Source organism: Sinocyclocheilus rhinocerous, unplaced genomic scaffold, assembly GCF_001515625.1.
Source record: "Sinocyclocheilus rhinocerous isolate Xijiao unplaced genomic scaffold, SAMN03320098_v1.1 scaffold2578, whole genome shotgun sequence".
NCBI classification, from domain to species: domain Eukaryota; kingdom Metazoa; phylum Chordata; class Actinopteri; order Cypriniformes; family Cyprinidae; genus Sinocyclocheilus; species Sinocyclocheilus rhinocerous.
The window spans coordinates 558,855-583,829 of record NW_015643596.1 but is presented as its reverse complement, the minus strand read 5'-3'; the positions used below and the strand labels follow the sequence as shown (position 1 = coordinate 583,829).

Sequence of the window (24,975 nt, the reverse complement as noted above, 5' to 3'; positions counted from 1 at the left end):
ACCCTCTGTAATTATGCGTAGTGACCATAAGAGAATAAAAAAAATAAAAAAAATATATATATATATATATTTTTGTTAAAATTATTCCAAAGAAATGTTGTCCAAAAAATAAAATAAATAAATAAAAAAATAAAATATAAAGAAAAATAAATCCAAATAAATCATTGACATAAATACAATTCCTCACAACAAAAATGTGCTGACTGCATTGTCATTGTTTACTTTTAATTTTAATGTTAATTTAATGTTAATTTGGGCTATTTTAAGTGGCTTCAAACACACCTCATACATACAATAATTTACATAAATATTTTTATAATATTTTTGTTTGATAATGTTTCAAATTTTTTTGCCAACGCAGTTATCTGAGCGGTAGTTTTTAGACTCCTTCACACAAAAACACAAACAGCATTTGTGTCGCCCCACCTTGAGACAACATTGGTAATTACAAATCAGACTTCTAATGGCTGGGAACACAGATGCTCTGAGGCCTCCTGGTGCACCAGCTGTTGTCTCACAGCAGTGCATGATGGGAGTTTGGATGTTACTTGTCCTCATAAGACCACCAGGCTAGTATTACACCATTTCAGAATTAATATGCAGGGTTGCCTCATGAATTTGTGTTTGTTTCACTTTTACAGACGTACATCTTCACAGACAGTCCAGATGAAGACGTTTCCTCTGAAGGTAGATCATCGTTCTTCTGCAGGACCGATCTGAGCTTATGAATCTTTGCCCTTCACTCACTGTATGTGTCTTTGCTCACAGGATTTAACATCGTCGTCACAGACTGCCCGCCGGAGCACAGTCATCAAGCTTTATCCTGCAAGATGGCTGCCGAGTACGACCACTTCATGGCCTCTGACAAAAAGTGAGTCGGCCAATAACACAATGTGACCTTATGGTGCGATTCATTTTGATGTCTACATGGCAGCCACAGATTTTCTCTTTTCTAATAGTATGTATTGGTATGTGTACTTTTTATGTACTTTTTATTTTATTTTACAAATCCAGAGCCTACAATAACCTGCTTTAATATTGATATTTACTTAACATTTAAACGATAACAAAAAATTAAAACAATAAATTTATGTATAAATGATAAAAAAGTAAAAGTAAATACATTTGAAAAATTAATCAATAAAAACATTCTCTCTCTCTATCTATCTATCTATATTGCTTTTATGCAATGTGTTATTATATGTAATATTTACTATATTGTATTGTTTTATATATATATATATATATATATATATATTAATCAATAAATTAATAAATAAATAAATATTCTCTCTCTCTCGCTCTCTCTCTCTCTCTATATATATATATATATTGTGATATTTTTTTGCCACAGGTGGTTGTGTCATGTTGATGATGATAACTACCTGAACCCTGGAGCCCTTCTATCTCTCCTGGAGGCCTTCCCAGCGGACAGCGACATCTATGTGGGCAAACCAAGCCTGGATCGGCCAATGAGAGCCCAGGAGATGCTGGAAGGAAATAAGACGGTCAGTTGTTGTATTGATATGTTTGTTTTTGTTTTTTACCAACAGCCTTTACCAACATTTTTCTGCAATGAACTTGTAGCAAAAGAGCATTTTCCTTCAGGGATCAATCAGTGATTAGAGCTTTATTTCTTATTGATCTGGACAGTTCTCTCTGGTCTTTTAATGTATAGCCGGAGAGAAAAACTGTCAGTATTGACGGGGGAATTAATCCAATCATGTACAGTGTGTGATGGCAGTCATGTTGAGTGTGTGTGTTTGTAGTCATGCTGTCTTTGGAGCTACTCCCTCAGTAGTGTGTGTTTGTGTGAGGTCTGCAGGAACAGACAAGCCATTCAGTTCAGGTTTCCTCATCCTTTCTCTCTCTCTGTGTTTCTCTGCTCTATATCTCTTGGGTCACAGAGGCACCTGGGTAATAAAAATTAAACCTGTCTTTCATGTCTGCCGCCCTGCTGGACTCTACTTCTGTTCACTGGAATGAAAGAAAAAGAAAAAAAAGTGGATTAGTTATACCCACCATACCCATTTCTTTAGTCCTTTAGTTCCTTGTTGTTCCTGTATTTGCATGGAATTTTATATATTTGTTTGATGATTAGGACACAAAACCTGCCAAAAACAATATGTCTGCTTCATATTTGTCCACAAGATCATAAGAAAAAAAACAAGAAATAGTAAAAAAAAAAAATATATATTTTGATGCAATAATTACATTCAAAATTAATTATTTAAAATAATAATAATTAATTATGAATGGTATGGAGAGGTTACGTTAATTTAAAGTATTTTTTAAAGTATCTTTAATACATCTATGAAGTATATGTTTATATAAAATGTGTACCTTTTATGAATAATACTTTAAAAATAAATTACAAAATATATATTAATACATACAAAATATATGTTCATATAGATAATATTTATGTTCATGTAGAATGTTTACATTTGATATATAATATAATAATATAATATATAATATATAATATATTTGTATTTTATTTTTAATGTTTTAATTGAAAAAAGTTCTTTAAAAATGTATGCTTTTTTTCTTTTTAGTTGTGGTGTCTCTCTACAGACCCATTTTGCCTGCTTCCTTTGCTTTGTTCTTCAGTATTTTCCTCTGTATATAACACTGCTTTTTCTCAGTCGGACACTCAAAGCCCCGTTGAATCTAAACTGCTCTTTCGTTCTGGTGAACACAACCTGATCCGTCCTATCTGCCTCTCTGTGTGTCCTCTGTGTTTTTAATGTCCACATTTATACATCTGGCTGGACAGGCCACAGCTCCCTACAGGGGAGAAATACAGTCGAAAGGATGAGAGGACAGAAAAGGGCTGTGTGTTACCTTGAGGGTAATGGCCACACAGAGGAATGAAGGGAGGGATAAACGGATGGGGGGATGAGTAGCTGGACATGGTCAGATTTATGCACCTGTTGCTTATGATGCTCCACAGAATCCCACAGGAAAACAAACCTGTTTAGACTTTCAGGAAAGCCAAGAAATGAAGAGCAGACATGCACTGAGAGCTTACAGAGGGAGAGAAGGTTTAAAGAAGTGAAAATTTGAATTGAAGGAAGTAGATTTGTATTTTTTTTGCATTAGTAGTGGGTACTCTTTTTATGTTACATTACGCCAGTGGGTGGCGACAAATGTCTGTCTGTTGTCTGTGATTAAGTAAATTAATTATTTATTCAGTTGATTCATTCGAAAGCACAGATTCATTCAGGAATGAAAAAAAACAACCGACTTTATACGTGAATCATTGAATCATTCACGATTAAAATGCTGAATCATTAAGGAACCAAACAGTAATCATTTATATGAATCATTTATTCATCAGATTCATTCAAAAACGCTGAATCATGCAGGAACAAAAGAAGTGACCGTTTTTTATGAATGAGCCAATGAATCATTCATTCAACCGATTCATTCATAAACACTAAATCATTCAGGAACAAAACAAGTGACAAGTGAAGTCAATGAATCATTCACTTTACATTATGCATACTAATATTATAAAGTAATATTATATATAGTTCAAATATATTAAATTATATAATTACGGTACATAATATAATATAATTTTCCCATATAATTTGTTTTTGTTTCAAATGTATGAAATGTAAGAATTGTATATAATATATTTTTACCCTTTGCACAAAGTTTTCTGAGGAACCTGCTTTGAGGTTCATCTGCAAGACTTTTTGCTTAAATACCTTCTTTAGGCGAGGCTTTTACTCAAAACCTCAGCGAGTCTCCACATGTTCTGCTGTACAACCATCACACACTGACCGATTGCACCACTAGAGCTTCAGATTGTTTTAGAGAATTGATTCTTTAATCATAAGGAACTGTAGCAATCAAATATGAAAATGTGACATATTTTTTATTTTATTTTCATGTATGTGCAATATTTTGTGTGCTATATAGAGCCACATCCTTAGGCTGATGTGGAAGCTGACTGGTTGACTTTTTCCTCTGTTTTGTTTCAGAGGGACGTCCATTTCTGGTTTGCTACAGGAGGGGCTGGTTTCTGTCTGAGCAGGAAGCTGGCAGAGAAGATGGCACCCTGGGCAAGGTGAGGCCTGATTCAGCGTGTGTGTTTGACTTTGGTTCTGAAGCCATTTCATGCATATGTTGGTACTTGTGCCTTGATCACAAAAGGTACCTCAATTGTTTCTCCAAGACAGCAATTGCTGCGTCTCATTTCGGAGGCTGTGTCCTCCAGAGGTCACATTTGTAGGTTGCATACGTCATCAAGGATGTCTTATTTAAGAAAAGTAACTGTAATAAAATTGACTTTTATTCCTTGTGAGGTGTAAAATACTGTCATTTCTTGTATACTTTGCAATTTAATGGGTACTTTTTTTTAAATGAGACTGACCAGATGATGTACACAGCCTTCAAATGCAACCTCCGGAGAGCATAGCCTCCAAAATGAGATGCAGCTAATGAGTATAAACTGAGATTATATGTGTTATTTGGATGTCTCTATTTGCAGTGGTCCCAGGTTCGAGCAGACCTCTGCTGTAATCATGTTACCTGATGACTGTACAGTGGGCTTTATAGTTGAGAGGCGTCTGGGAATCTCAATGGTCCATAGCAACATGTTCCACTCTCATCTGGAAAACCTACTTCTTCTTGTCCCTAGTGATATCCCAAAACAGGTGAGATTTTTTAGTGGTGGCTGTTAGTATTGCTTATTTAAGAAATAAAGAAATGGTATGGAAATGAATGATAGCATTCTTTTGAATTTTGACAAAAGTATCTTTTGACTTAGGCTAGTAAGCAACCTCCTATAATACTTTAGCAACCACTCAGGCAAGCATTCACAACACCTTAGCATACAGCAACTTTACCACAGCTTGAATCATGCTAATTGTTGAAAAGAAGTGATCAGAAGTATTTTCAGAAGCAATCCCTTAGACGACCCTAGCAACCAACTAGCAATGATCTAGAAACATCTACTGTAGAATACCTTAGCATCCACCTAGCAAAATGCTAACAATCGCTCAGGCAAGCATACACAACAACTTAGCATATTTAGCAACTTTAGCACTTTTCCACGGTATGCTACAAATGGGATATTAATATTTTAGCTCAAAGAACTGGAAACTGGATGTAAATACGTTTAGCTTAAAAATTTGAATGTCAATATTTAAGCTCAAAGAACTGGGCACTGAAATTTTATCTGAAAGAACTGCAGGCTAATATTTTATGTCAAAGTACTGGATGCTAATATTTTACCTCAAAGAACTGAAGGCTAATATTTCACTTCCAAAAACTGGATGCTAATATTTTACATCAAAGTACTGGATGCTAATATTTTACATCAAAGTACTGGATGCTAATATCTTACCTCAAAGAACTGAAGGCTAATATTTCACCTCAAAGAATTGGATGCTAATATATTACCAAAAAGAACCTGAATGTTAATATTTTACCACAAAGGACTGGATGCTAATATTTTACCTCAAAGAGCTGAAGGCTAATATTTCACCTTAAAGAATTGGATGCTAATATTTTTACAAAAAGAGCTAGATGCTAATATGTGACCCTGGACCACAAAACCAGTCTTAAGTCGCTGGTGTATATTTTTAGCAATAGCCAAAAAAACATTGTATGGGCCAAAATTATCGATTTTTCTTTTATGCCAAAAATCATTAGGATATTAAGTAAAGATCATGTTCCATGAAGAAATTTGGTAAATTTCTTACCATAAATATATCAAAACTTAATTTTTGATTAGTAATATGCATTGCTAAGAACTTCATTTGGACAACTTTAAAGGCAGTTTTCTCAGTATTTTGATTTTTTTGCACCCTCACATTCCAGATTTTCAAATAGTTGTATCTCGGCCAAATGTTGTCCTATCCTAACTAACCATACAGCAATGGAAATTTATTCAGCTTTCAGATGATGTATAAATCTCAATTTTAAAAAATTGACCCTTATGACTGGTTTTGTGGTCCAGGGTCACATATTTTACCTCAAAGAACAGAAGGCTAATATTTTACCTCAGAGAACTGGATGCTAATATTTTAACAAAAAGATCTAGTCTAGATGCTAATATTTTACCTCAAAGAACAGAAGGCTAATATTTTACCTCAGAGGAAGGGATGCTAATAGACAAAACACATTTTGGGCCAAAATGAGATTGTTAGTTAAAATCAGACTACTTATTCAATTCTAACAGCATGCCATCTGTTCTTCTTGTTTGTTTCTCTACCCCTAACCCTGAAGGTGACTCTCAGCTATGGATGGTTTGAGAATAAAATGAACAGTGTTGAGCTAAAAGGAGTTTTTACCAAAGATGAAGATCCGTCCAGGTTAGTCATGCACACACCTTCACACACCCACAGGCCCTGTGGATACAGATTTGTTATTTGTGACTAAAAGATGACGCATACTGCCGCTAACTCCACTTTCCTTTATTCATTCAAGACAAATGATCAGATAAAGTAAAGTTTAAGTAGATATAACCACTTTAACTGATGTAAAAGCATGTTATCCTTCTACTAAAGTTACTGAAATTTAATTTCATGCTAATATTTGTATGTTTATCTGTAAAATATGCTTACCACAGTGAGTGTGATATCTTCTCACACATCTTTCTGCCTGTGTTAGCATTAAACATCCAAGCTTTTTCTGTTATCACCACAAATCCATGCTTACACACTTCGTGAGCAGACATCTCTTACGGGCAGTTTAAAAGCACTTCCTCGTATTAATCGGCTTAATCTGAATAAATTTGTCTGTATGTATTGCCAAACTCTTCACAGGCTAAAAGGTTTTGCGTTTTCCTCGAGATAACACATACTTGTTTTTGAGACCCAGTAAAGTTCGGTTCCTGCTGAAACGTTAACCACGGCTTGAACCAAAAGTCATAAGACAAACTAATCCTTTTCTTTTTTTAAAGCATTTTTTAATATACGACTTTTAAAACTCATCATATAGTGTGAATATAATGCATTTAAGATGTTTTTAGCTAATGTTGTTTTGTTTTTTCAGGTTCAGGACAGTCCATTGTCTTCTGTACCCTACAACAAGTTGGTGCCCTGTAGCCCTCAAAAGCGCCTTGTCATGGAATCAACATGTTCTCCCATGATGCAGTGGGCTAAATGGAAAATAATCATGTATAATGTGAGAATTTCAATGCATAAGTGTCCTTATAAGACATTTGTGTGATAAGGAGCCAACAAAAGCCGAAAGCACTGCATGTTGGTCAAATGAGGAAACTGAGAAACCTCAACATTTAACTGAGCCATTATTGTTATTGAAATTGGAAGTGTAACTTCTGTCTACACGCTGCACATTTTGGTTATTATATGATCATTTGATTCCTTGAATTCTAAATATATTTGTGATTATTAAATATCAAAATAACACATCTCTGTCAATGCACTGTATATTTGTAAGTGTAAAAATGCTTTAAAATCAGTTCACTTGATGAATTTATTTGTTTTGAAAAATTTTAAATGGAAAGATTTCAAAACAGGGTAATCACATTTGTTTCTTTCTATTATCACTTGTATTCTTGTATTTGCACTGTATGCATTTTGATTACTGTAATATATTTGTACTGTATGATTTATATGAAGCACTTAAGATAAGTGGATATCCACTAAAATGTGTTTTGAAATACATTTTCATACAGTTTTAGATAAATAAAGATTATTTTCCTGTATAATGATTCTGAATGATTTCCTAACTCAAATATATTTATTGTGGTTGTGTGTTTCCTACATTAGACAGATAGGCATAATCATGCACTGGCCCTTTAAGACAGGGCTTCAGTGGGTACTGTCCTTTTAAGACCACCTGCCAATCAAATGAATCAAGCAATCAAGTGGGAGGCGGTCAGTGTTAGCAAACAAGAGAGTTTAGTACACCAAACAAGCTAGCACAATTCCAGTGTGATTATGCATTACAAGGCCTAAGCGATCACATCTTTCCCTGAGTGAGTTTGATTCTTTGTGTTATGTCTGCTGGTGGCTGATTCCCCCTTGAAGTGCTTATGTTAGGGCTGGACGCTGGAGAAGCCAAAACTTTTGAAATATTGGCCTGTATTTGTTTATATGTTGAATTAGTTGAGTTTTTACTTGGCTTGACTTGTTTAGAGTTGAAAGGCCTATGATGTACTTTTGAATGCACTTTTATCATGTAGATGAACCTTTGGAAAACTGATTTAATGTTATTTAGCATTTTATTAAGTTTAATATTTGATAATTGATTGAGTGTTTGACAGACTTTTTGAGATTACATCCATAAATTCAGATTAACTTTCTACCTCAAAGTATTGCAGTATAGCATTAAATGGGTCTTTTGTTTGTTTTACAACATACATTTGGAAAGTTTTCTTTCCGCCCCATAAGTCTTAATGTCCACCTGTGACATTCAGTAGACCAAATCAAACCAACCAGAGAAGAAGATTCGCAATCTCATTTTCTGCCGTCTGCTCACCGCCTGATCTGTATGGCCATAAAAGCAGCTGGAGTTAATAAAAGCTGTCACACGCTCTATTTATCTTGTAGTCGGACACAGGGAGCTAGGTTTATAATGCCATGGTACCACAAGAAAGGCACGCTTTTAAATGCCCTTTTAAATTGATTATTGTATCTATTATATTACATATATATGTGTGTATATATATAAGTGTCACAAATATATATTTTTCGAAATAAAATAATATATACAATTACTATCTATATATCTATCTATCTATCTATCCCCATATACGTCTATATACACGTCCCCCGCGTATTCTACGCCAATGGATGAGGGTGATTGTGTAATTCTACTTTCGCGCACTGCGTCTGTCTGTTTCCTTTCAGTTTAGCGACTCGGAGTAATGGCTCTGCGCTGACAGGCTTGTATGTGGGCAGGTGGGTTCAATTGGTGCAGCGTTTTGATGTCGTGTGTGTTGGTCAATGAACGCCCTGCAGCTTGATAACAGTATTTATGTGTGTTTTTTTTTTACTTGTGTGGACATGCACTGACAGCTTGAGCTCTCGATGCATCTGTCTGCGCGTTCGTTTGAGGATGAAACTCAAGGAAACTGTCAAAAGATGTCTGGGCCATAACAGAAGTTTTAAAAAAAAAATTATTTTGCATAAGGAACATTTACATAAGAACCAACCATTAACATAATGTAGTCCGATATTATGAAGCACACCTTTCGTTGTAACCCATGCTCTCATTCCCATTAATGTTTATGCATTTTAATAATTTAATAATAATAATAAAATCAAAATAATTTAATCGTTCTAACAATAAACTTCAATTATTATCTCATAATTTCCAATAATACATTATTATTTATTATTATTATTATTATTATTATTATTTAGATTGTAAAGTATGTTTTCAGCATTCCTGAAGATGATATAATCCAAATAATTCATTTTCATTTTTCTTAAAAATGTTCTTTTAATATATTTTTTTGCATTTCCATATTTTCCAATAATAATAATAATAATAATAATAACAGCTTATGATTTGGGATGATTTTGATTTTCTTGAGATTCAGCCTTGTCTTTATTACTAGTGCTTATGGTACATGACTAGACTGCTGTTGCCATGACAACTGAAATTTGATAAACATGTTGACATACAGTATCTTGATGATATCTGAGTTTTATTGCTCTTCCAGAGCTCATGAGATTTCAATAATATTTCATAATGTTTCATTGAAGTATCAAGTTTGTCTTAATTTGAAAATCCTTAGGAGAAATATAATTACGTTTATAACAAAGTCCCTGATTTTTGCAGACTTTGATATTTTGACAAATCTGGGCACAGTTTTGTAAAATTTGTCACATTTTTGAGATTCTTCCGAAACTCTAGAAGAGATACATTAGATTTCTAGGTTCTGTTTCTCAAGAGAAAGTTCCATCTGCTTTGTCGCTGTCTTGGAGAAACAGTTGAGATATTAAAGCTATCACGTTGGTCATTTATTGTTCCTATAGATATACTTGCTTTAAAAAGCCTGGTATCTCGTTCTGAGGCTGGATGCAATGAAAGCACCTTAGCAATGCCACAGTTCACATGGACAAGCTGTGTGGTGCCGCAACTCTTGGGAATCAATAGCCATCGTGCCATGAACCCCAGCAGCCTCCTACAAAAAAATCAATAGGTAAATCAATACAATCTCAATGAATACACAAGCTCTCGCAGCAGGTGTCTCACTGAAAGAATTTTCTCCTTTTTTCTGAGGGGCCGTTTGTGGCTTAGCAGCCATCAATTGATGTTGATAATGGAGGGGGCAGAGTAGAGAGCGGTGGAGTGGCCCTCCACTCTGAGAGCCCGCTGAGGGTTCATCTCCATGGAACCCCCCTCCTCTCAACGGCAGAGACACGCACTGACTTCTAACCAGACCTTTCTATGAGAGTGCAAGAAAACCCTCGGCTCACTGTGTTCCTGTTTACAACCAGCTAATGTTGAACTTTTAAAGTCTTTTTTTTGCAATGTGAGAGCATATCTTAAAAATCTGCACATCCTCAGGACATTTGTGCTGGGTTTAGGTGAGTCTTTTTAATGTGATTTTGTGATGTGTTTAGTTTTTCCATTAACGGAAAAAAAGTTAATAAAAATTTTTACAAATTAAATATGAAATAAAATGAGTTTTATGTTCATAATATTTAAAAATTAAGATGTATATTTATGTATATATTTTAATGTATATTTAATTTATAAATAATATTTTCCCAGTTAATTAATGAAAAACAAATTGAATTTATAGATTTTGTTGATTTTGATATATAAAAATGATATAACTTAAATGTGAAATAAAATGGGTTATTATAATTTATATAATTTATAATATCCTTTATTACATGTATTTTTATTTAGTTTATAAATATTTAAATTCATACTAAATGTATAAAATATATTTTAATTTTAGATTTTTAATTAATGAAAAATAAATTGAATTATTATAAATATTATTTAAATATTAAAAGAGAATGAATTATTTCTTATATATAAAAATATAATTTATTGCATGCATTTAATTTATAAATATTTTGATTCATATTTCATTTATAAATTCTTTTTAGGTTTAGCTTTTTAATTAATGAAAATGTTACATTTAATTAAATTGAATATTTTCTTTGTATTTAATTTATTAAATATTGTTTAAATTCATATTTAATTTGTATTTTTTTGTAGGTTTAATGCAAAATAAAATGAAAATCAATTAAGCAATAACACAAGAAAATTGTGTTAACATTAGGGCTGCCCGATAAATCGCATGCGATATTTAACGCGCATCTTGTCAGTAAAGTCTGTTCTTTAATCAGCGGTAAATCTCCATCACCTGCGGGCTTTCACATGGAGCAGCATTAACTACACGGAGCCGTTGTTCACTGACAAGCTGCGCAAAACCACGATCATATTTTGTGCATGTTTTGCGCAGCTTGTCGGTGAACAACGGCTCTGTGTAGTTAATGCTGCTCCATGTGAAAGCCCGCAGGTGATGGAGATTTACCGCTGATTACAGAATGGCTTTACTGACAAGATGCGCGTTAAATATCGCATGCGATTTATCGTGCAGCCCTAGTTAACATGAAGTTGTGAAATTATCCTTTGTCTTGATGCCAAAACCATTAGATATGCGTACATTGCACCTCATTAGTGAAACATGCTAAACGGATTTCAGTGTAATCAATAAAACTAATTTTGTGTAAATTGTCACTAAATGTAATTGGGACAATTTACAACCAATTTACGCAAATTTGTTCTGCTCATGTTTAATAGATGAGGCCCAATAAATAAAATGACTGCAGATCATCGGTGTAAAACCTAGATATCAAATTTTTCTTTAACTCATTAATGACCCCATTAATGACATTTTCTTGATTAAAGTACACCATGTAAGGTGTTTACATGACTTGTTGGTTTATTAAGCCGAATCAGTGTGAGATTGTGCGTAATGACTCTTGACTGGTTACTTAATGATTGCATGTTCAATCAAAAGTAACATGACCCAAAAACCTGATCTGTGTAAAAGTGCAGCTGAATGTATAACCCTGCACTGAGACTTTGTAGCGCATTTCTCAAAGGAAAGCTCACATTGGGACCTTGACCTTGACATAAAAACCTGACCGTATTGCCTCTCTAAACCCATCCAAAGGCTTTTTGTGCTCTTCTAGAGAACAGAATAGCTCCTGTTCTGATAGCCCTCCACAGATATAGAAAGTGCTGGACTGCCAATCACCTTCACACTGAAACTCTTTTTTTAGTTGCCTGAAATGGGACTTTTTCTGTTTTCTCAAGCCAGACGGAAGAAGCAGAGGTGATTTCTTCAGCACTGACCCTCTAACCCTTGTTTCAATTAATTCGGGACCAAACGTGATGTAGAAGAAGTCCTCCGAACAGAAAATCTTAGGCAGTTCCTTGCCTAGGAAACAAAAAATACAACGACCAAAAGGGCTAATTTTTGGCATGGACATCATCACACAAACAAATGGCTGACAGAGTGTATGTTCTTCTGTCTCTTCAAGAAGACTCACAATGACTCAGTTCATGTCAGGCTGTCTTTTTCCGTGTCCCTGTCCCCGTAGGGTCAATACTGTGATTTAGACCTGTAGCTCAGGATTTGACCCTCACACATTAACTTGCATGTTAAGGGCAGAGAGCTCAGGCCAGGTTGAAATGACCTTGTGAGGAGAGAGGGAACAAAAGAATGAAACATTGCTGTTTTAGGACCATGAACAAGATACCATATTTTGTAATAACCCTCATGTTGTGTTCCAGTCATTTTAGAGATCCTAGAGAGGACTTTATTTTTATTATTGCATTGGACTAAAACTTACTGAGTTTGCTCACACAGGGTATAACAACTTTTTTGTTACGGTTGTGGTGTTCCACAAGTCACCAAATACTGGATAAAAATCTTTTATATATGTGACCCTGGAGCACAAAACCAGTCTTAAGTTGCTTGGGTATATTTGTAGCAATAGCCAAAAACACATTGTATGGGTCAATATTATAGATTTTTGTTTTATGCCAAAAATCATTAGGATATTAAGTAAAGATCATGTTCCATGAAGATATTTTGTAAATGTCCTACCGTAAATATATCAAAACTTAATTTTTGATTAGTAATATGCATTGCTAAGGACTTCATTTGGACAACTTTAAAGGCGATTTTCTCAATATTTAGATTTTTTTTTGCACCCTCACATTCCAGATTTTCAAATAGTTGTATCTCGACCAAATATTGTCCTATCCTAAACCATACATCAATGGAAAGCTTATTTATTCAGCTTTCAGATGATGTATTTTGAAAAATTTACCCTTATGACTGGTTTTGTGGTCCAGGGTCACGTATTTCAATATATTCAGTTTTGTTTTTAAGTAATTTTAGTGCTTCAGCTTAAGCATAATTTATTTCCGTTAACATTTCTAACCTGCTGTTAAGTTTAAGTTTTTCATCTAATACCTAGATTTGATTTTATTTCAGCTTCATTTCAATTACCGAAAATAATTTTTAATAGTTTATATTTAGTTCACAAAAACAACACTGCTGTGGGGTATATTGTGTTAGTCGTTGACAAAGTATTGCTAGGCAACGTTTTATTTGTTTATTATTTTTTTAAATTATTATTATTATTTAAATTTTTCCCAAGTATATGAATATAGGACGCAATTTCCCAGAGTGCCCAGAATTGTAAATGTAACTAGTGAACCTTTAACACTATCAGGAGTAAAGCAGTGTTGCACAGCTAGTTGATTTTTTTGCTATTTGGTAGCCATTCATTTTTGTCATTGTAGAGACTAATAGTGAAAGTTGAATTGCAGAATTGCAACTAAAGAAGATGAGGTTGAGGGGAGAAAGGAGGGAGGGAAGCTGTTTAGGTGAATTTCAGGAAGGGAGAATTCCCAGACAGATGGTGAGAGAGGAGGAAGGGGAGATCCCATCCTCATAAAACAAAACAGTAAGTCACTCACAGTATGGAGCTTGCGGTACCTCTCCTAACCACCAGGGTGCAGCACATCATCATTGAAAATGTAATGATTACATTAAAATCCAAGTATTTGTTAAAAATGGAACAATATGTAGATGGATTTCAATTGCAGGAGAAGCCAAACTAGGTCACTTGGAACGTACAATCAGAAAGAGGATCCACATCTGAAGTCCTTGCGTCCCGCTAATGGACCATGACACTAAAAGTAATGTGTTTACAGACCTGTCAGTAGCGTTTTGCTTAAGTGTCAGGAATCTGCTCTTTGCTTTCGGCCTTCTTCTGGAAAATGTGACCGCTCAATTCAAAGGTACGTTTGGGATGGGCGGTTAGCACACTGTAATTCCCTTAGTTGACAGCTTTTAACCTTGATGACCGGCTGACATAAACATCAGTAAGAAATCTGACCTCCAACACATTGAATCACCATCAGCACCTCGTTCCCCAGGTGTGACATCACCATATCTGTCAAAACACATGCTGCTAGAGATGGATGGCCCTCGCGTGGATGAAAGTAAGACACTTAAAGAGACATGAAACAGCATATGTAGGCCATTTTACTGCTGTAAATGGAGATATTTTAAAGCTTTTATACTTCATAGATTGAAAAAACAAACAAAAATAAAACAGGTGTTTAGTTATAATAATGTGTGGTTATTAATTGTGTATTATAATAACTGGAGCACATATTTACAAATCGGGTTTAATTCGGGTTCATTTCAATAGGGTTAATTTGGGTTGCATTTTGACTTGTGAAGAAGTGATTGCTTTGGTTTAGGTTAAATTAAAGCTAATGCTAGTATTGCTCTTCTTGTGAAACAGATTGTTCAGAACCGTGTGTGTGCTGCATTATTTGCCATAGCATGTGGTTCATTCTTCAGGGGCCTTGTAATGTTTTCTCTCAGATTAGTGTTTTGTGTTAGTATTGCAAATTTAGGCGCAACCATTTGTTAGCATAGCGCTACTTTCCCTGTTGGTCCACCCTGTCAGATCTCGAGTCTGTCTCTCAATTAACAGATCATTTAAGTGTGAATGATATTTACACACTGCTCACAGGCCAATGACTAAGCAGGGATCTGCCCAAGGAGATTTCAAGATGCTGCATTATGAACACTTGACCGTGTTTGTGTTTACACAATATAGTGTTCGTAATGAGTTAATGTGGTAATGTGTGAGTTCTGTGAATCCCTTTCACAGAATAGTTTGGAGGTGAAATTGACCCTTTCGCAAAGACCACCTTAGTAACTGTTGCTACGTCTGACAAGCCACACACATCATGTTCTTACGCAGTGAAAAATATATTGCAGAGCAGAGAGGAAACTGACAATGCGCCAATAGACTAGACAGAGCAGGTTACTTTAGGTACGAAACAATGTTTCAGCTTTTAAATTTGGTCTTTTTTTAAAAAGGAATTCAAGCAGCCAATTTGTGGCTCTTTAATGTGTCGTGACAGATCGCTGTAGCACCTCAGTTCAAGCAGCATGCGAACCGATAATCTCTTCCTCTTTACTTTTTATAGCATGAAATAAACATAAATGAACATCAGAAGGTATCTTGTTTCAACCACAGAAAAACGTCAATACACACCATTTTTCAAGTTGAAGTCCACTGACGTTAATCTACTCTCCTGTCTGGTTTGTTTGTCAGAGAAAAATGGCAGATCTGGCATTGATTGGTCCGATCGCCTGTCAGTCAAACTCCCTACGAAGGGTCAATTCTGTCACCTCCATGTTGTTACCAACCTGTATGATGGTGTTTGTTCTGTGGAAAACAGATGCAGATATTCTGTTTTTTTTCCCCCCTAACCCATGACAGTCCATAGTGACCAATGCTAGCAAGTTTTAAAGGCACTAAAAGGACAATGAAAGTAATCCTTGCCACAGCTTTGTGGGGAAAAGAGACATTTACAACATAAAAGTTAAAGCGGTGACATGGAGGACCAACAGGTAACAGGTGCTAAGCAAACAGGTAATCGTGGAGAAAACCTTGTGAAAAATTTGTTTTAGACCCCCAAAGATTGATCCATACTCTTTGGCAACTAGTGTTATTAGGTTTTCTTTTAACCACTGGTTTCACAAATTCAGTGATTTAGCTTTAGCTTTATATTAGCATATTAAAATGGAATATAAACTGATCACTGTCATTACACAAAAACCAGCATCCAGGTTTGGATTGGTGTGAGATTGACTGACTAAATAATGACAATTGTCTTTTTTTGGTTTTAACTTAATTTAAAACTGATTTGAGGCCTGCATTTTGAACCCAAATTCCATTGACAACCTAAAAACTAGTTGTATCATACTGTACAGGAACAGCTTCACTTGGCAACCTCTAAATGTTCTAGAAAAGAAGCAATATATAACCGTAAAAGATAAAAATGTGCGCATTAACCTGAATGCCACACACATCCTTTAGGTCTCGGAATCTCTCCGCACAGAATATGGATGAATGTCAAGCTCGTTCATTGCTATTCCAGATCTTTCTTGTTCTTCACCCCAGAATCACCCCATTTCTCGTCCTCTCATGTTGTGAAGATTAATCACACTTGACATCTCATTTTCATACTGTGGCTTTTCGCAGAATCTGTTCGGTCGGCTGGAGAGATCGTGAATATTCCAATATACTTCAGAACTTCCAAATACTACCTGCATCATCCTCCTCTGATCCGAGCCTTCACCTTTCCTGGGTAAAGTACATGATCTCATTTGGATCATGTCAATACCTGGTACAACTCCTGCATTTTGAACCCAAATTCCATTGACAACCTAAAAACTAGTTGTATCATACTGTACAGGAACAGCTTCACTTGGCAACCTCTAAATGTTCTAGAAAAGAAGCAATATATAACCGTAAAAGATAAAAATGTGCGCATTAACCTGAATGCCACACACATCCTTTAGGTCTCGGAATCTCTCCGCACAGAATATGGATGAATGTCAAGCTCGTTCATTGCTATTCCAGATCTTTCTTGTTCTTCACCCCAGAATCACCCCATTTCTCGTCCTCTCATGTTGTGAAGATTAATCACACTTGACATCTCATTTTCATACTGTGGCTTTTCGCAGAATCTGTTCGGTCGGCTGGAGAGATCGTGAATATTCCAATATACTTCAGAACTTCCAAATACTACCTGCATCATCCTCCTCTGATCCGAGCCTTCACCTTTCCTGGGTAAAGTACATGATCTCGTTTGGATCATGTCACCTGGTACAACTTGGTATGATAGATTCTGATACTCTATTTTATAGGATGCAAATGCAAAACTATGCTGGTTTTCAGAATTTTGAATCCTGAATACATTTACGTTTCCAGTTTTTGCATGCATAATTTCAGTTATTTGCACTGTTAATCTGTCACACTCAATTTATGACCAAGGTGTTCACGCGAGATGTAAATCGACTGGTTGGATAGATAGAAAGAATGATAGAGACAGTGAGAGAATTTGTATTTAGTGTCTATCTCATTCAGTTTTGGCATGCGACTCGCCTTGCATCGCTGCTGTGCTCTGTTACCATGGGAACATGCAGGAGCGCCAACGTGAGTGACTGACGAAAGCAAGTGAGAGAGAGAGAGAGAGAGAAAGCATTCCCGCCTTTTGGTGCTTTCTCCCGCATGTGAGTTATCGACAGCCCCTCTAGCGCTTGGCAAATTAAAACATATTTCATCTGCCACAAAAATCTACAATGAGCCATTAAAACTCAGGACTCCTCTCATTCTCTCTCTCCACCTCAAATCACTGAACCATACTGCCTTGGCCAGTTTGGACGGTAAAACAAATGCCATTGCTAGTAAAGAATGATTTGCTTTGACTTTCAGAACCTCCCACTCCATTTTTTTTTTGCTGGGTAGTTCTGCAACTGACTCAGGTTTTTTCCAAGGTGTGTGGTGGAGACCATGTTAGTGTTGCTTTGAGGTATAGGGGGTTTCTCGTCCACTGGTTTCAATCTGGCTGATTTCTTTAGCCAATGTCACGGTCCAGTTGACAAGAGCCGGTGTACATGCTGACCTGGGACTCACTCTTCTGTTGGTTGTGCTACCTAAACCTGTTGCAATTTTTCCTCAGCGGCTCTGTCTCTGGCCCAAATGTTGAGGATTAGCAGTAGGACTTGAGGCGTGGTGACAGTAAGACTCATTTTTAAGAACTTGGTTTATTAATTATTCTCGAGGGATGTCAGGAAGGGAAAATGCCAGGCTGGTAACCCGAAACTCCTGGGTTTAAACCCAAAGTAGTGATTCATGATTTACAGCCATTGTGCCCTGAGCAAGGTGCCCCAGGTTGGGCAATTGTCCCTGTAGTAGAAGTGTACTGTAAGTTGTTTCAGATAATTAATGTTTAACAAACAAGAATGTACATTGTAAAGTCCCATTGCACTACATTGAAGGTCCAACATGAATTTTGTGGCAGCCATTTTAACCACAGCTTTTTCTAGACACTTATACTGTCCATAAGCTAATTCCCATCAGGCAAACCCACCTTCAAAAAAGTGAGGTCTCAATTTCCATGAAGTGTCTTTGTCCTGGTGTAGAGATCCATTACTACTTGCTGTAAATTCAAGTGCCTTGCCATTGTTTTTTTAAATTTTTTTTTTTTTACTAGAGGTCATTACGTTGTCCCAAACGGCACACTTGATGCAATGCTGTAGCCTTCATTTGCCTTCAAGTCCTCAAGTTTGTAGGTTATCCTATTTATCATTTTCTGATTCAGAAGGGTGCTCACAAGTGCTCATGCTGTGCTCCATTAGTGCAGAACTTTTGGTGGAATATTTCCCAACCGTCCATGCAGTATTGCATTACGTATGTGTGGATGCAGAGGGAGACCAGTGTTGATAGCGATATCTTGGATAGGGCCTTATTTAAACAGTTGAGTGATGGGGCATTTGGTTTGTTGAATCAATAGTAAATGTATTTGTGTCTCCGTGCATATGTGTGTTTGCAATGGCTCATTTGGCAAACCTGGGTCTCATCTGGCATATTCCAGATTACCTGTGACTCCTGAGATAACCGAGAGACTCTTGCAATCCATCACCTGCCGACAAGGCCCTGTCTGAAAGTTGGAGGGAATGGAGGAGAGGGGAAAACTGACAAATGAGAAAAGGGACATGGCATTGAGGGACATCCAATGGTGGAATAAAAAAATATTTTTCTCGTTTTCTCACAGGAAACGGGTCTTTAAAAGATAACTCTGAAATACTGGCGTAAAAATGACACTGCTGTAATGATGATGATAATTGTGAGGCTGGGATAATTGAGTACAGTCTCTCGCTGGATAGATATTGACCACATTAGTGCTTGCAGTGGAGATGAGCTTTAATTAGACTCGATTAATCCCCATTTGGTCTCGGAGGATGGAGGCAAGTAGCAATTTTCAGAGCACGAGCCCCTTTACCTGCTCTCAGCTCAATAGCCGAAATACCCTGTTTAGTAGCTTGTCCTGTGGCTCTAAGCGAATGTGAAAATTACAAGACCATAATCCTTCGAATGGAGCTCTCGGAGTCTTTGATTACTAGTGGTGACATTGTCAGTGTGTATGAGACTTACAACACTGGAGGCACTGTAACTTTAATAAGAACTGTGAGTTCACAGACTTTTACAGTGTATTTTGGAGGTAAAACTTTTTCCCTAAAGGACAGTGGTTCTCCTCTGCTGTTTTATTTTGTATTAGAGAGCCATACATGTTGTAACACTTCAACACAATGTCAAACTAATGTCCTCGTACATCAGGGTGGTTGTTTTTTGGTAAGGTTGGTATGTATTTATCCCCTGATACTGATGAATATTGTAAGCTGGTGCATCTTGGAACAGTGCTATTCACGTGTTTTGCATTGTGTTTTTGTGTTTATCAACTTTCTCACTAGTCTCAACTTTAGACTTCAACACTACTTTTGAGATTAAGGTGCAAGTGACCATCTCAGCTGACTTGGTGTCCTAGATGAGATAAGATATGGCCAAAACAAAAATCCCTTTAGTAATTCTTTATGAAAAGTTTAAGACCAATTTGTGTAGTGATATTGTATCTCGGCATCACTCTGGAAATGGAAGGTCTTGTCTGCAGATATGAAAATTTCTGAAGCATATGTCTTCACAAACATACACGTCCATATTGGTGCATCTGTTTGCTTGCTGTCAATATCTAATGGGCATCCATTAGTGATATCCTCCTTAATCCAGAGAGCTTTATCCAGTGCCCAACACATCATGCTGAATTATCCAAGGCTGTTATTTTCTCTCAGGTCCTATCAGTCTTATAGACAAAGCTGAAATAATATTAGACCTGTCTCATGTCTGCCTGCCCTTATCATTGCCACTTTATAAGCCTTCTTTTGGTCTTTTTATGCAAACGAATAGTTAAATGGTAAACAGATCAGGCTCAGAACAGAGCCTGACTTCAGACCTCCGTTATGTGGGTAGATTTTTGTGGCTGCAAGCATTTCCGTGTGAGCATGAGGGTGTGTGTTGGAGAGAATGGGAGAGAAACAAAGCAAAGGGTGCAATGCACACTGCCTGTCTCTCTCGCTCTTTATGTAAATTAGGACATTTAAAATGGAAAAATATTTCTGCAAATGTTGTATTGTTTTGGTTATTTGTTTTTTCCCCCAGTTTATTTAGTATATGCAAGCTTCTGGGTTTATGTAGGTTTTATAAATAGTCTGAATAGTATGCATTTAGTAAACTATTTAAACTGTAAATTTGTATAGAATATTATCTAATCTAATTATTAAATTATTATTACTTATTTAAATTTTCTCATGTATATTAATAATTTACTACTGGTTTTGATATTAAAGAAATTTGAAGGGAAAGTAACAGGTTATTTAATTATATTTCAAAATTATATCTTTTTTTGAATGTACATCATTGTGGTCTGACCGTAAAGGCCTTCATGTCCTAAAGCGATCTGAAAGAATTGCAACGTACAACCTGTTCCATCTCAGCCACCATCCATCTCTTGACAAGAAGAACATCCATTCACTTAAATGACACTATCTTTTCCTTCATGCTGACACTTCATTTATCACTCATGCTGGGCAACATGACCATGTCTGTAAAGGTCACTAAAGGGTTTAAACATTCTCATTGAGCCTGTTGCCCTATGTGACAGAGCAAAAAGCAGAGGCTCAGTTTTAGGTGCTAGGTAAATTGTATCAATGACTGACCATGCGTCTTTAGATAATCAAGTTCGAACGGATCCTTGACGGAGGGATAAAAATAGATCCTGGGCCATTACATTGTGCAGTAATAGCACAACTGCAGCCAATACACCAACCCCTGGGGAGATTCAAAACGAAGGCCAGGGGTTTATTAACAAGAAACAATTACAAGGAAACAGAAATGTCCAATATTCTAAATTTAGACCCTTGTTGCCATGGTGTATGTATGATTCACGTAAGACAAAGGTAAAGACAAATGCATACATTTGATGATTCAGTGTGTACAAAGTGGTTACTGTTAAATATCTCTCTTGCCAGTTCTAATCACACCTGAGGATCCTATTCAGGCTTTTGTGAGGATAAATTAGATATGTTTTCGATTTCTTAAATAGCATGGCATATCTTACAATATCCCCTAACATACCCCCTCCAAGCAGTGGTTAAATTGGGATTTGTTATGTGTGGGGTGAGAATAAAATTCTCATTTTATTCAGTATTTATATATTCAATATTTTATCCAAGGGCATTTTTTTAAACCTTGATAGAGGGCATTTCCCCACTAATCTCATTAATACTTTCATTTCAAATTCTTACATTTGATCTATAAATTCAATTACAGTAATGTGATTATACGTTATCAAATTAAATAATTTAAACTGAAAAATACAACTGCATTAAATAATATTATGATATTATTTTAAATATTTTTGAATATACTAACAAGAAATGGTGGAAATTATACTTTTCAACGAAATTAAAACGCCAGTAGTGAGCGTTTAATGAGTGAGTCATTGAGTCGCTTATTCAAACGATTCGTTCAAACGGCAGATTCATCAGATGTTTATGCATGGGCTAATGAAACTTTGACTCAACCGATTCGTTCAAAACACGGAATCAATCAGCAATGAATCGGCTGGTTGGTGTGAGATTCGCTGTTTCCACTTACAATGTAAGTGACCTAATATTATTGTATTTGCTTATTGAACTGTTTGTAGAACTATTAAACAGTCGCAATGGTAAAAAACGTTGTGTGATGTTGCCTAACTAACTGTATTTTAAATATAAAAACTTTTCATTTAGAATTTTTATCTCAGGATGCTGAGTTTCTTTGTGTTGCGCATTTTGATTTCTCCTGGAGAGGCTGCGTGAGCCTCGCCTCAGCAGCACAACCTTATTCCATCAATATTATATATAGCTATATCCACTATTCGCCACTTACTCTAAATGTAATAAAATCAGAATAATACCTGCGTTTTGGTGTTTACGTAGTTATTTTGGTTACTGATGTTTTAATCATGTTACTTGTCTGGCGTTAATGAAGCGTTAATGTCGAGCCCTTGAGTCTATGTGCCGGGGCTCAGCCCCGGACGGCCCCGGCCCAATTTAAACCCTGCCTCCAAGTATCTTAATTGCTTTTAGAAGGAAAGAAGAAATCACTAGTTCCTAGACAAGAAAGGAAAAGAGAGGGAGATGGTTTAAGTGAGATTTTGTAAGCCAACAATTTTCCCAATAAAGTGAAGGAGAAAGCTATCCTTTCATCTCAATGGCAGTTGCTTGGCAGGTGGAGGACCCCCTCTGAAGGACCTGCTAAAATTGACAATCCAATTATCTACAACTCTTAAGATCTGACAGGTTATATGATCTTTATTAGAGTTAAGAATTTACTAACTGCATTCCTATTGAGAAGCAGTGTTTTTTTTTTTTTTCATCAACAAGTTGCTTGCTTGCATTCTAGTGGTGCCATTTGGATAAATGACTGTTGAGCCAAAGGGCAAGGTGCAGCTCACCCAAACAGGATCGACCCCAATCGACTTAAACTGGGGTCGATGCTATGAAGTATATGGATGGGACTCTCCTTCCTCCACACTATTGGTCTTAAAAGAAGGGTTATTTGTCTCAAAGAGGGGATCATTTGTCTGTGCTTGACCCTATTGTGTGGAGTAGGGTAGTGAGGCAAAAATTGAGGAGATCAGTTCGGGGATTAACCCTCAAATGTCCCTCATTTCCTGTTTACAAATCTGGTCTTTGGGGTCAGTATGACCCCAAAATTGATTGAGTAATTGTAAAAAATATATACATTTTTAATCATACAAATAATATATATATTTTTTTGTTTACTTCTCATCTATACATTAAAGCTGTGTTTTGGGAGATATGAAGTACTTTTGTACCTATTTACCACAAAATTCCTCAACTACACCGTTAGCTTGCATGTGAAATATCACATTTTTATGGAAAAATCGCTTAAATGATGATCTAAATTTGATTTAAGTTGTTTCTGGATATTGATCTAGGTGTTAGGTGTAGAATTCTGCCATCTGCTGGTTAGAGAAAAACTTGTAGAAATTACAGTTTTTGAAAGAATAGTGTAATGAACATATACAGTATATCCAGCAGAGGCCCATAGAGATCCATTCATTTTTTCTGGAAGTGACCCACTGCTTCTCCCACAACTTTTCTGAGATATATTTTGTAAATATATATTGAAACATTATAAAATGCATAAAAAAACAGTATTTTTCTCAAAGGTTAGAATTTTTTGTTGTTTGAGGTATTTTGAAGTGCCCGCTTTTGCAATAATGCCACATAAATTTGCAGAAATGCCACACAAGTTGTGACTAAAACTTGATCGCTTGATTTTTTTCAATCTAAAAAGTAAAAATCAACAATTTTATTTTACTTAAATGTAAATTAAAACATTGTAAACTAAAACAAAAAACAAAACAAAAGAAAACAAAAAAACAACTGCAATAAGCAGATATGAATGGTGGGTGTGTGTGAACGAGAGAGAGAGAGAGTGTGTGTGTGTGTGTGTATGTACGTTAGTGAGTATGCTCGTTCCACATTGTATTTGTGCTCTAGTATCAGGCCTTCATTTTTGTGTGGACATTTTCAGATTTATGCAGGATTTATTGATTTTATTTGCCAGTTTCTATAAAAATGCCCTCTGTTGCAGTCACTCCTGTGTGTGTGTTTGTGTGCGTGTGTGCACGTGTGCATGTGAGTGAGCATGTCTTTTCTACATTGCATTTGTGCTCTAGTACCAGGCCTTCATTTCTGTGTGGAAATTTTCAGATTTATGCTGGATTTATTGATTTTTTTTTTTTTACAAATGAAAAAAAAAAAATTAGAGATTTTTTCGCATTTCCCATTCATTTTCAATTGGGGTCATATTGATCCCAAAGACCAGATTTGTAAAAAATGTTTTTTTACATACCTTCAGAACAACCGAATCAAGCCCATTTTTTAAAATGAGAATACAGATAGAAAATGTTGAAAAGTCACAAAATCTTATTCCACTGAGATGAAGGGAACCATTTTTTTTTTAACTAAGTAAAAGTTGATTGGGGTCATATTGACCCCAAGGACCAATTGAGGGTTTAACATGGTAAAACAAAAAAACATTACCTAGGCTGACGGGGCTCTTTAAGGTCTCTCTAATAGAAAGAGATGTAACCGCTTCAAAATGTTTTGCATGAATGGAGTCTGTCAGACTGGTTAAAATGGCTCCAGATAGAGACAAGTTGAAGGAAAACAAGCTCCTAGACCTCAAGGTACAGTACGTTAAGTATGAGGAGTATATTTTGTAGTTTAGGTAAGCTGGAACTGGAAGTAATTTTGACAGTTCTGTTGAAGTGATTTCTTTGATTGCTGGTATGTGTCTTGACTCTTTAGGGAAGAGACTGGAGTTTGGGTGGGACTGTCAGATCTAAAGCCACTAAAACCAAGATGTTTTCAGAATGGTATTTGGTGTTTTTCTTGCTGTCCTAAGAGCGATGGAGCCCATGTGTCTAACTATTTTGGTCAATATGTCCATGTGGAACTGTCCATGGTGCTGAAATGTAGCTGACTATAAG

The 24,975-nt window shown here is 35.9% G+C and overlaps 1 protein-coding gene and 1 long non-coding RNA gene across 3 annotated transcripts in view; both read left to right on the top strand.

Moving 5' to 3' along the window:
• The window catches only part of LOC107757470 (beta-1,3-N-acetylglucosaminyltransferase manic fringe), a 13,836-nt gene extending 6,388 nt beyond the window's left edge, over nucleotides 1-7,448 (top strand). The window contains exons 2-8 of the mRNA XM_016574940.1: nucleotides 642-687; nucleotides 769-871; nucleotides 1,355-1,508; nucleotides 3,996-4,081; nucleotides 4,505-4,670; nucleotides 6,247-6,332; nucleotides 7,015-7,448. Of these exons, the coding sequence (XP_016430426.1) occupies nucleotides 642-687; nucleotides 769-871; nucleotides 1,355-1,508; nucleotides 3,996-4,081; nucleotides 4,505-4,670; nucleotides 6,247-6,332; nucleotides 7,015-7,111 (738 nt within the window). The 3' untranslated portion in view covers nucleotides 7,112-7,448. The remainder of the gene's footprint in view (nucleotides 1-641; nucleotides 688-768; nucleotides 872-1,354; nucleotides 1,509-3,995; nucleotides 4,082-4,504; nucleotides 4,671-6,246; nucleotides 6,333-7,014) is intronic.
• A 392-nt stretch (nucleotides 7,449-7,840) lies between these two features.
• On the top strand, nucleotides 7,841-10,525 carry LOC107757462 (uncharacterized). 2 transcript variants are annotated; one of them, XR_001641940.1, is made up of 4 exons: nucleotides 7,841-7,963; nucleotides 8,838-8,888; nucleotides 9,972-10,138; nucleotides 10,219-10,525. It is a non-coding gene; the product is annotated as an uncharacterized LOC107757462 (long non-coding RNA). The 2 variants fall into 2 exon arrangements; XR_001641939.1 differs by lacking the exon at nucleotides 8,838-8,888.
• Nucleotides 10,526-24,975: the final 14,450 nt, after the last annotated feature.